Source organism: Balaenoptera acutorostrata, chromosome 17 (assembly GCF_949987535.1).
Source record: "Balaenoptera acutorostrata chromosome 17, mBalAcu1.1, whole genome shotgun sequence".
NCBI lineage: Eukaryota > Metazoa > Chordata > Mammalia > Artiodactyla > Balaenopteridae > Balaenoptera > Balaenoptera acutorostrata.
Genome location: NC_080080.1, coordinates 794,707 through 806,261, shown reverse-complemented (window position 1 = coordinate 806,261; position 11,555 = coordinate 794,707). Strand labels below are relative to the sequence as shown.

Sequence of the window (11,555 nt, the reverse complement as noted above, 5' to 3'; positions counted from 1 at the left end):
GAGGGGCTGGCCCGAGGGACAGGTCACCACCTGGACCGAGCAGGCCCCAGCTGGCCCGGCCTCCACCCTGCACTATGCTCTGGATCGCTCAGCCTGGGTTTCTCTGAGGGATGCAGTCCCCGGCCAGCATCTTCACGAGGCCCCGCTCTTCTGCCCCAGGCCAGGACCCAGTGGCCAAGCTCAGAGCCTGGGGCTGCAGCACCCCCTTAGCCCAACACACAAGCTGACCTCAGGACAAAGAGTGAGACAGGACCCGCGGGAAGGTTGGAATTGCTTTTATTGGGGCGAGCGCCGCAGGCCCGCCGTGGTCGGGTTAGTGTTCTGTCCTCAGAGGCAGCCGAAGCCTGGGCCTCCACCCGCCACCTACCTGGGTTAGTGGGACACGCGAAGCTCAGTCGGAGAGCAGAGGCGGAGGCGGAAGCCACCAGGGCCCGGGGCTGGGCTGCCTTGTCCCCAGGCCCAACACAGGGGCGGAGGCGCCCTGGGAGAGGCAGGCAGGCAGCACCCAGGGTGGGGTTCCACAGGTTCCAGGGGACACTGGGCCCACGGAGGGGAAGAGGCCTGCAGAAGCCCAGTCACGCCCGGCCGGCACGCCCGAGAGCTGGGCAGTGGTGAGCCTTTCACCAGGAGGGTCTGTCTCCCACCCCAGGTCTGGGTCCTTGGGGCCTGGGGTGCGAAGGGGGACACAGAAGGCACTTACTAGGGAGCTGAGGCTGGAAGGCTGAAGCCAGAGGCGTGGGGTCTCGGGCGCAGGTGGGGGGCTGGGAATGGAGCCGGGAACAGGCTGGGGCCTGGTCCGGGCCAGCTGGGTCTGCAGACTGGACCCTCATCTTCCCATGGGGAAGGGGCTTCCCTGGGCAGCCTAGAAGAGATGGCTGACCCAGGACTCCCTCCCTCCCTCCCCAGCAAGGCCCACCGAGCAAGCAGGTCAGTCCCGGAAACAGGAGAAAACGCTGGCGCTGAGGGCCCTGCTACTGGCGGGGCCGATGCCCGTTGCCCGAGCAGGTGGCTGGGGGTTGGGTGGGGCCGCCCTACAGGGCTGGGGGAACCTCGCCCAGGTGGAACCCCCCTGGGGAGATGAGAGGGCTGAGTTGGGGGCCCAGCTCTGGACCCTCCAAGGCACCTGGCTGTGGTGAGTGGCAGGTAAAGAGGAGCAGGGAGACCTGGGGGGAGGCGGGCGAGGTGGTCAGTGGGGCTGGACTGGCCCCGGCCCCCGAGAGACAGGCCGTCTGGACAACAGACATATATTAACATGTTAGTCTGCACTTTTTGGTTAAACTTTAGGCACCGCTTGGGAGGAAGACACCTTGAAACATTAAAGACCCCAGCGCCTGGGTGGGGAGTCTGGCCACATGCAGAGCGGGAGGCGGGGTGCAGGAAGGGGTCAGGCTGCCGCTGACTCGGGGCCCCCCGGGGAGGGCGCGGGCCCCGAGACGTAGCGGCGGCCATAGCCCGAGGAGGAGTAGGACGAAGAAGAGAAGGTCATGGAGAAGCCCGAGGTGGTGGCGTCGAAGCTGCCGCGACGGGACCCAGCCCGGGAGCCGGTGCGCGAGCTGGAGCGTGAGCCGGCCGCGGAGCCAGAGCCACTGACGCTGTAGGGGCTGTAGTAGCCCTTGCTGGACTGGGCGGCAGCCTCCAGCAGCCGCAGGCCCGTGCCCTCCTCCACCATGCTGCGGTCCAGCGCATCCTTGTAGGAGATCTTGAGCTTGGTCTTGGGGCAGGTGAGGTACTTGGAGTAGGCGCTAACGTCGCGCAGCTTCTGGGCGGTGCGGGCATCCACGGTGCCGCGCTGCAGGGCCTCGTCCAGGGCCACGCGGCCTGGCGTGTCGGGCTCGATCAGGCCGCCCGTCAGGTACTGCACCTCTAGGAAGCGCTGCCCCGCCTCGTAGTAGAGCCAGCCCTTCTTCAGGGCCTGGGCGGCCGACATCTTGGTCTTGGTGCGAGGGTCCTCGAAGCCGCAGAAGGCCTTCTGGGCCAGGTTGATGCGGTCCACCATGATCTTGTCCACCAGGCCCTTGTTGACGGCGTCGGTGACGGGGAAGCGCTCGCCGGTGCTGGGGTCGATGATGCCCCCGGTGCAGGCCTGCGCCTCCAGCAAACGCTGCCCGGTGATGTTGTCCACCAGGTTGCGGTGCATGGCCTCCGTGATGGACACCTTCTCCAGCGTCTCCGTGTCCAGGATGCCAGCCACGGGGCCCGTCTCCTCGGTGGGGTCGGACCAGGAGGCCAGCTGGGTCCTGGAGACGGCGGGGCTGACAGGGTAGGAAGAGGAGGACCCCACGGAGGACGAGCGTGAGCGGAAGCCGCCGGCGTTGCCCGAGAGCATGTCGGCGAACTCGGTGATGGAGAGCGTGCCGGCGCGGTACTGGTCCAGCGCCGAGCGGTCAATGAGGCTCTTGGCGATGGCCTCGTCGATGTCGTACTGGCGGCCCGAGCGGCGGTCGATGATCATGGACTTGACCACGCCGTCCGAGGAGGAGATGGTGATCTCCTCCCACTCGCACTCCTGCTCGGACAGCTCCAGGTAGGTCTGGTGGTCGATAAGGCCCTTGCGGTAGGCCTCGTACACCGACATCTCCTTGCCCGTCTCCGGGTCCACGATGACCACACGCCGCTTGCGCACTGAGGACTTAGAGGACGTCTTCCGCTCCCGCTTCTTCTCCTTCAGCGGCAGGAGCCTCAGCCCCGTCTGGGGGTCAGTGACGCAGCGCTCCATCAGCTGCAGGTAGGTGAGGTTCTCCTCCGTGTTGGGGTCAAAGAAGCCCTTGGTGTCGTCCGAGGGGTCGGTCAGGATCTCATTCATCTCCTCGTCAAAGAGGCCGCGCTGGTAGGCCACGTCCACAGGCAGGCGGTGGCTCTCCTCGGGGTCGATGATGCCGCCCGTGGCGATCTGGGCCTCCAGCAGCCGGATGCCGTGGTCCTTCAGGATCAGACCCTTCTTCATGGCCTGGAAGAGGGAGATGAGCTTCCCGGAGTAGGGGTCCTTGTAGCCGGTAACAGCACGCTCGGCCGACAGCAGCTTGTCCTTAAACTCGGGACCCACAATGCCCATGCGCACAGCCTCCTCCACGGTTAGCTTGAGCCCCTTGATGGGGTCGATGACGTAGCCGGTGGCTGCCTGCGCCTCCAGGAGCTCGAAGGCCGTGCCAGGGCGGATGATGCCCTTCTTCATGGCCTGGTACACCGACAGCCGCTCCTTGGTGGCATCGACGAGGACGCCGGCAATGCTGCTGGTGCCCTCGAGGAACCTCTGCAGGCTCTTGGAGACCTCCTCGACGGAGGTCAGGCCCTCCTGCAGCCGCAGCGCCGTGGCCTCGTCCATGACCTGCGAGCGCACCAGCTCCTCCACCGTGATCTGCTTGCGCAGGCCGCGGAAGGTCAGCTTGCGGGCGTCCGCGAGCGGCAGGAGGAGCAGGCCGCTGGCCTCGTCGCGGCGGCACCGCCGGAGCAGCTGCGTGTAGCTGAGGCGCTCGTCCGTGGAGGGGTCCACGTAGCTGCGCACCTCGCTGGGCTCTGACAGCTGGTCGTGCGTGTCCTTGTCGAGGTAGCCGCGCTGGTAGGCCACGTCCAGCGGGAGGTGGAAGCCTAGGCGCGGGTCGACGATGCCGCCCGTGGCCAGCTGAGCGTCCAGCAGCCGCAGGGCCTCCTCGGTGGGGATCAGGTCCTTCTTCATGGCCTGGAAGAGCGAGATGGTCTGCTCCGTGTAGGGGTCACGGTAGCCGGTCACGGCCCGCTCAGCCGACAGCAGCCGGTCGTGCAGCTCGGGGCCCACCAGGCCCTTCCGCACGGCCTCATCCACGGCCAGCCGCTCGCCCTTCACCGGGTCCAGCAGGAAGCCCGTGGCCGCTTGTGCCTCTAGCAGCTGGCGGGCCACCTCAGCACTCAGCTGCCCCTTCTTGAGGGCCTGGTAGATGGTCAGCGTCTGCCTGGAGCCGGGCTTGTAGATGCCGGCCACACAGCCTGTGCCGTAGAGGTAGCGCCAGGCGGACTCGGCCTCCAGCACCTCTTGGAGGCTCCTGGTGCCCTCCCGGAGCAGGCTGTAGGACTCGCGGGAGATGACCCGGGCCTCGTACAGGTCCTCGGCGGTGAGGCGGCGGCCGACGTAATCGTAGGAAGCCACGTTCTGCTGGCGGACTATCTCGGTCTTCTCGATGATCTCGATGATAATGATGATCATACGCTCCTTGGTCACGCGGCCGGCCTGGAAGTCGGCCATCAGCTGGGCCCGCTGCTCCTGAGGGATCAGGTCCGACTGCATCACCTCCCACAGGGACATGGTGGAGCCACTGTGGCCACCGCTCCCAGGGATGTCGATCTGTGTCTCCTCGAAGGCCCTCCGGGTCTCCTCCTCGGTGTACACCCGCGTGGTCTCCACCACCTCTGCCTTCTCTGCCCCCCTCAGCGGCAGGAGCCGCAGGCCCGTCTCGGGGTCCTCCACGCAGCGCTCCAGCAGCTGCAGGTAGGTGAGGTTCTCGTGCGTATTGGGGTCGAAAAAGCCCTTGGTGTCGTCGCTCGGGTCCTGCAGGACGCGGTTCATCTCCTCGTCGAAGTAGCCGCGCTGGTAGGCCACGTCCACGGGCACGCGGTGGCTGTGCACGGGGTCGATGATGCCGCCCGTGGCGATCTGGGCCTCCAGCAGGCGGATGCCGTGCTCCCTGAGAACCAGGCCCTTTTTCATGGCCTGGAAGAGGGAGATGGTGCTGCCTGAGTAGGGGTCCTTGTAGCCCGTCACGGCCTTCTCAGCCGACAGCAGCTTCTCGTGCAGCTCAGGGCCCACGACACCGGCCTTCACGGCCTCATGCACATACAGACGCTGGTTCCGCACAGGGTCCACCAGAAAGCCAGTGGCTGCCTGGGCCTCAAGCAGGAGAGTGGCTGTGCTGGGCCTGAGCAGGCCGCGTCGCATGGCCTCGTAGATGGTCACCTTCTCCTTGGAGTCCTCCAGGTAGATGCCAGCAAGGCAGCCGCTGCCCTGGAGAAGTGTCCGCACTGAGTCCAGCTCCGAAAGGTCCTTGACCGATGTCTTGCCGTCCTTGAGCTGCTCATACTGGATGCTGTCAAGGACCCCGGCGGCCAGGAGCTCACTGGCCGGCACAGGGGCTCGGAGGCCACTGAAAGAGAGCCTCTCCCGCCGCACGGTCTCTACTTCCTCCACGATGGTGATGACGATCTTGATGATCTTCTCCACGGTGACCTTGCCCGTGCGGAACTGCCGCAGCAGTTCCTGCCGCTGCTCGGCCGTGAAGTACTCGGAGCTGATGAGCTCCCACACCGTCACCGTCCTGCCCTGGAAGCTGCCCACGGGGACCTCGACGGTGGCCTTCTGGAAGGCCTCATGGGCCTGGAGCTCGGAGTAGAGCTCCTGCTGCCGGGCCCGGGCAGCCTCCTCCGAGAGCGGCAGCAGGCTCAGCCCCGTCAGCGGGTCGGGGCGGCACTGCTGCTGGAGGTGGCTGTAGGTGACTGGCTGCCACGTGCGGGGTTCACGGTAGGTCTTGGCGCTGTCCTCGGGTGCTGAAAGGGCGGCGCTGGTCTCCTTATCCAGGTAGCCCCGGGCACAGGCGACGTCCAGGGGCACACGGTGGCTCTTGCTGGGGTCCACGATGCCACCTGTGGACAGCTGGGCGTCCATCAGACGCAGGCCCTGCTCCCTGGGGATGAGGCCCTTCTTCAGGGCCTGGAACAGGGACACGCTCTGCCCTGAGTACGGGTCCTTGTAGCCTGTCACAGCCTTCTCGGCCGACAGCAGCTTCTCGTGTAGCTCGGGCCCCACGAGGCCGGCGCGCACCGCCTCGTCCACAGTCAGCCGTGCGCTGGTGGTGGGGTCGATGATGTGCCCGGTGCCGGCCTGGGCCTCCAGCAGGGCCACAGCCGCCTCTGGCTGCAGCAGATCTTTCCTCAGGGCCTCGTAGATGCTCAGCTTCTGCCCTGCCTCCTCCAGCCACACACCCGCGATGACGCCGGAGCCCCGCAGGGCCCGCCGCACGGCTTCCACCTCGGCTACCTCCTGCACGGAGCGCTCGCCCCGCTGCAGCTGGCAGAAGAGCTCCCGGTCGATGACCCTGCCCTCGAGCAGCTCAGCAGCAGGTACCAGGGCACGCAGGCCCTCAAAGCAAAGCTGGCCCTTCTGCTCGCGCTCCTCGACCACAGTGATGACGATCTTGATGATCTTCTCCACGGTGACCTTGCCCGTGCGGAACTGCCGCAGCAGGTCCCGCCGCTGCTCGGCCGTGAAGTACTCGGAATTGATGAGCTCCCAGATGGTCACCATCCTGCCCTGGAACTTGCCGAACGGCGCGGACACGGTGGCCTTCTCAAACACGTCCCGGGCCTCCGAGTCAGTGTACACCAGCTCACCACCCCTGGCAGCCTGATCTGTGAGCGGCAGCAGCCGCAGGCCCGTCTCGGGGTCCTCCACGCAGCGCTCCAGCAGCTGCAGGTAGGTGAGGTTCTCGTGCGTGTTGGGGTCGAAGAAGCCCTTGGTGTCGTCGCTCGGGTCCTGCAGGACGCGGTTCATCTCCTCGTCGAAGTAGCCGCGCTGGTAGGCCACGTCCACGGGCAGGCGGTGGCTGTGCACGGGGTCGATGATGCCACCCGTGGCGATCTGAGCCTCCAGCAGGCGGATGCCGTGCTCCCGGACGATGAGGTCCTTCTTCATGGCCTGGAAGAGGGAGATCTGCTCCCCGGTGTAGGGGTCCTTGTAGCCAGTGACGGCGCGCTCGGCCGACAGCAGCTTGTGATGCAGCTCAGGGCCCACGATGCCCTCCTTCACGGCCTCGTTGACGGCCAGCCGCCTGTTGCGCACGGGGTCCAGCAGGAAGCCTGAGGCCGCCTGGGCCTCAAGCAGGATGAGGGCTGTGCCCGGACTCAGCAGTTGCCTCCTCAGGGCCGCGTAGATGGTCAGCTTCTCGTCAGCAGGCTTCAGCAGCAACCCGGCAATGCTGCTGCGGCCCTGCAGGTAGTGGCGCACGTCCTCCCGCTGGGCGAGCTCAGCCACGGTGGTGCGGCCCTGCGCCAGCTGCTGGAGCTCCTCTGCGCTCAGGACGCCCACCTCCTGCAGCCGCTGGGCTGGCACCTTCTGCCGCAGGCCGTCGAAGGTGTGCTCCGGCTCTGCCGCCGCGGCCGGGCCATCGGCCGCGTCCTGGCCATTGGGCAGGGCTCTGGCGGCCGCGGCCCGAGAGGGGGCGATTTCCTCCGAGCGTGCCAGCGCAGCCCGGCGCTCCTCCTCCAGGTGCTGCAGCCGCTCACGCAGCCTCTGGTTCTCCTCCGCCAGCAGCTTCTCCTGCTGCTGCTGCTGCTGCGCCAGGCGCTGCAGCTCCTCCTGCTGGCGCCGCACGCCCTCCTCGGCCTCGTGCTGCCGCCGCCGGGCCTCCTCCATGCTGGCCACCAGCTGCTGCTTCTCCTGCTGCATCTGCTGCTGCTGCCGCTGCTGCTCCTCACGCAGCGCCTGCGCCTTGGCCACCTCGTCCTGGAAGAGCTGCTCCAGCTTGGCCTTCTCCTGCTCGATGCAGCGCTCGCGCTGCAGTAGGCTGTCCTTCTCGGAGAGGAAGCTCTGCTGCAGGGCCTGGGTCTCCTGCAGCAGCTGCTCCTGCCGCACCGTCTGCATCTGCGAAGGGGGAAGGGGGCGGTCAGGGGCAGGAGGGCCCCCGGGAGCACCTGGCTGAGAGCAGACCCCGCCCCAGCTCCCTGCCCGCGCGCGGGGAGATACCTCCTCAGACTTGAGCTGCAGCAACTGAGCCTCCTGCTTGAGCTTGTCCTTCTCGTGCTCCAGCTCCGCGATGGCCTCCCGCAGGCGCTCGGCATCCCGGTCACTTTGCTGCCGCTGGGTCTCGAGCGTCTGCACCAGCGTCACCTTCTCCTGCGTGGCGAGCTCCGTGCGGTACAGCCTCTCGCCTATGTCCTCCGCCTGCTTCCGGAAGCGCCGGGCGTCCTCCTCCGCCCGAGCCTGAGCCCGGCTCATCTCGGCCACGCGCAGCCTGAGCCGCTCCGCCTCGGCACTCATCTCCAGCTGCCGCTGCCGCTCCGTCTCCAGAGTCTTCTGGAAGCCCTGCGTCTCCTGTGCCAGCTGCTGTGCCATCTGCTCCTTGTCCTCCTGCAGCCGCCGGGCCTGCTCCTGGGCGAGCTCCTTCTGCTGCTGCAGCAGCTCCGCCTCCGCCTTGAGCCGCGTGGCCTCCTGCACCGCCTGCATCTTCTCCTTGAGCATCTTCTCTGCCAGGGCCCGCTGCTGAGCCAGGTCTTCCTCCGCCAGCTGCCGCAGCCGCGCCGCCTCCTGGGCCGCCACGCTCAGCCGCGCGGCCTCCTCCGCCACCTGTTTCATCTTCTCCGCCTCCTCCTGCAGGAGGCGCTGTGCGCTGTCCTTGTCGCGCAGAACGAGCGCGCGGTTCTCCGCCTCGATGCGGGCCTTGAGCTTGCCCAGCTCCTCCATCTGCACGCGCAAGGAGAACAGCTCTTCCTCCACCTGGCCGCGCTGCCGGGCCGCCTCCGTAACCTCCGCCTTCAGTCGCTGCAGCTCCTCATCCAGGATGCTCTTCTGGTGGTCGGTCTCCTCCAGCTGCAGCCGCAGAGCCGTCAGCTCCTGCTCCACCTGCGCCTTCTGCCGCAGCGCCTGCTCCGCGAACTGCTTGTGCTTCTCCATCTCAGCGTCGGCCGCCTGCTTCTGCCGCAGGGCCGCCTGCTCGGCCTGCGCCCGCCGCGCCGCCTCCTGCTCGGCCTCCTTGCGCAGCTTCTCCGCGGCAGCCTGCGCCTGCGCCTGTGCCTGCGCCTGCTCCTCCGCCGACTGCTTCAGCCGCTCCGCTTCCTCTACCTGCCGCCGGGACTGCGCTGCCTCGCGCTCCGCCCGCTCCCGCGCCGCCTCCGCCTCCTCTGCCGCCCGCCGGGCCGCATCGGCCTCGCTGCGCAGACGCTCCAGCACGCTCTGCTCTTGCTGGAGCGTCTGCTGCAGCTCCTGCTCCTTCTGCTGCACCGTGAACGCGTGCGCCTTCTCCTCCGCCTGCAGCCGCTTCTGGGCGGCCTCCTGGGCCAGCTGCAGCTGCCGAGCCGACTCCTGCTCCGCTCGCTCGCGCAGGCGCCGTGCCTCCTCCACCTTGGCCTTGAGCCGCTCCACCTCCTCCAGCGCGGCCTTCCGTTGCCGCGCGGCCTCCTCCTCAGCCGCCAGGCTCTTCTGCACCCGCTCCTCGGCCTCGCGGCGCCGCCGCTCCTCCTCTGCCGCCAGCTGCCGCTGCCGGGCGGCCTCCTGCTCTGCCTGCTCCTTGCTGCGCAGCGTGTCCTCGGCGGTGCCACGGATCCGCCCCAGCTCCAGCTCCAGCTCCGCCTTGCCGGCGGCCGCCTTCTCGAAGCTGCCCTTGAGCGCCAGGATCTCCTCCTCCACCTGCCGCCGCTGTCTCAGCGTGTCCTCCACCAGCCCCTTCTGCCGCTCCAGCTCGCTCTCCGATGCCTTGCGCAGCTGCGCCAGCCGCGCCTCGATGTCGGCCTTGTGCTGGGCCGCCTGCTCCTCCAGAAGCCGCCGCTGGAAGGCCTCGTCTTCTGCCAGCCGCCGCAGGCGCTCGTTCTCAGCCTCCTTCTCCTTGAGCGCGATCTCCGCCTCCGTCTTGAGCCGCGTGGCCTCGCTGATGGCGGCCAGCTTCTCGGCCAGCACCCGCTCTGCCTCCGCCCGCTGCCGCACCGCGTCCTCCTCGGCCAGCTGCCGCTGCCGCTTGGCCTCCTCCGCCAGGGCACGCAGGCGGGCGGCCTCCTCCGCCAGCTCACGGAACCGGCCGGCCTCGGCTTCCAGCCGCTGCTTGGACTTCTCGCTGGTGGAGCGTGACTCCTCCTCGGCCCGCGCCTTGCTGGCCAGCAGCACCTCCATCTCAGCCCGTACCTTGGCCAGCTCGGCCTCCAGCTCCCGGCGCTTCTGCGTGGCCGCGGCCGCCTCCCGCTGCAGCCGCGCTAGCTCCTCCTCGAGCAGCTGCCGCTGCTGCTCCCCCTGCTCCGTCTCGGCCCGCAGCCGGATCAGCTCCTGCTCCGCGGCCAGGCGCTGCTGCGCGGTGCCCTCCGCCAGCTGCCGCTGCTTCTCCAGCTCCTGCTCGGCCAGCTCGCGCTGCCGCACGGCCTGCTCCTCCGCCTTGCCGCGCCGCCGCGCCTCCCGCTCCGCCTCCTCCTTCTGCTTCTCCGCCTCGGCCTGCGTCAGGCTCTTCTGCTGCGCCACCTCCTCCGCCTGCAGCCGCAGCCGCAGCGCCTCGTTGGCCTTCAGCTGCCAACGCTCCAGCTCCCGCTCGGCCTCCGCGCGGGCGCGCTCGGCCTCGGCCTGCTGCTGTGCCCGCCGCGTGGCCTCCTCCCGCAGCTGCACCACGGCCACGTGCTCTTCCTTGAGGGTGCGCTCCAGCTGCGCCGTCTTCTCGGCGAAGGAGGCGTGCTCGCTCTGCAGCTCTGCCTCGGCGCTGCGCTGCGCCGTCTCCAGGGCCACCTGCACTTGGCGTGCCCGCTCTGCCTCTGCCTGCCGCAGGCGCCGCTCTGCCTCCTCCGCCTGCAGCCGCAGCTCCTCCAGCGCCTGCAGGGCCCGCTGCTTCTCGCGAGCCGCCTCAGCCTCCGCCTGCACGCGCAGGGCCAGCTCGGCCTCCGCCTGCCGCTTGCGCTGGGTCTCGTCTTGCACCTGCCGCCGCAGGCGCTCCGCCTCCTCCTGGGCCTGCCGCTTCTGCGCCTCAGCCTCTTCCGCCCGCGCACGCAGTGCCTGCAGCTCACCCTCCGCCCCGCCGCGCTGGCGCTCGGTGGCCTCCAGCTGGAGGCGCACCACGCGGATTTCCTCTTCGATCCGCAGCCGGCTGCGCTCGGCCGCCTCCACCTGCCGGGCCTTGGCCTGGATCTCCGCCTCCGAGCTCTGCCGCAGGTGCTGCAGCTCCTCCTGGATGCTGCGCTTCTGCTCCTGCGCCTCCACTGCCACCTCCTCCCGGCGCGCCACCTCCTCTTGCATGCGCCGCTGGAGCCCCTGGGCCTCGCGCTCTGCGTGCGCCTTCGCCTGTGCGTGCGCCTCGGCCAGCTGCCGCTGCTTCTCCAGCGCGGCCTCCACCTCAGCCAGTCGCTCCCGCTCCTCTGCCCGCTGCTGCTCAGCCAGCCTCTGTGGCCGCAGCAGAGAGAGGGAGAAAACCGGAGAGAGAGGGGTGAGCACGGAGCAGGTGCTCCCAGCACGCGACACAGTGCCACCACAGCTCACCCTGACAGCGCGGTGCAGGGGTTGGGAGGGGACAGAGGTCCCGGCCCAGCCTAGGGAGGCTGCATGCACCCACCCAGGGCACTTGGGGCAGCGAGCGCAGCCTGGCCCCAGAGTGCTCACCAGCCCGGGGAAGGAGACCCAGGTGTTCTCCCCTCTTCCCGCAGACAGGCGACGGAGACACACAGACAGGAAGAGAGAGAGAGAGAGCAAAGCAGGAGGCTCGCAGGGCCTGGGAGCCGCGCCCACCACGCAGCCCTGCCTGAGCACCGCTGAATGCCCGGCGGCCTGGCTCTGGCCATGGGGCCCCTCTCCCTGACCCGGCAGGGTGGGGTGGCCAGCGTGGGACATCGTGCAGATCTGAGCCAGCTCGGAA

At 68.7% G+C, this 11,555-nt stretch overlaps 1 protein-coding gene across 9 annotated transcripts in view; it reads right to left on the bottom strand.

The window, feature by feature from the left end:
- Nucleotides 1-260: 260 nt before the first annotated feature.
- Nucleotides 261-11,555, bottom strand: part of PLEC (plectin) — a 59,511-nt gene continuing 48,216 nt past the window's right edge. For all 9 annotated transcript variants that reach the window (XM_057531797.1, XM_057531801.1, XM_057531802.1 and 6 more), the window contains 2 exons: nt 7,706-11,086; nt 261-7,603 (listed from right to left, as the gene is read on the bottom strand). In XM_057531797.1, coding sequence (XP_057387780.1) covers nt 1,385-7,603; nt 7,706-11,086 — 9,600 coding nt within the window. In that variant the 3' untranslated portion in view covers nt 261-1,384. The remainder of the gene's footprint in view (nt 7,604-7,705; nt 11,087-11,555) is intronic.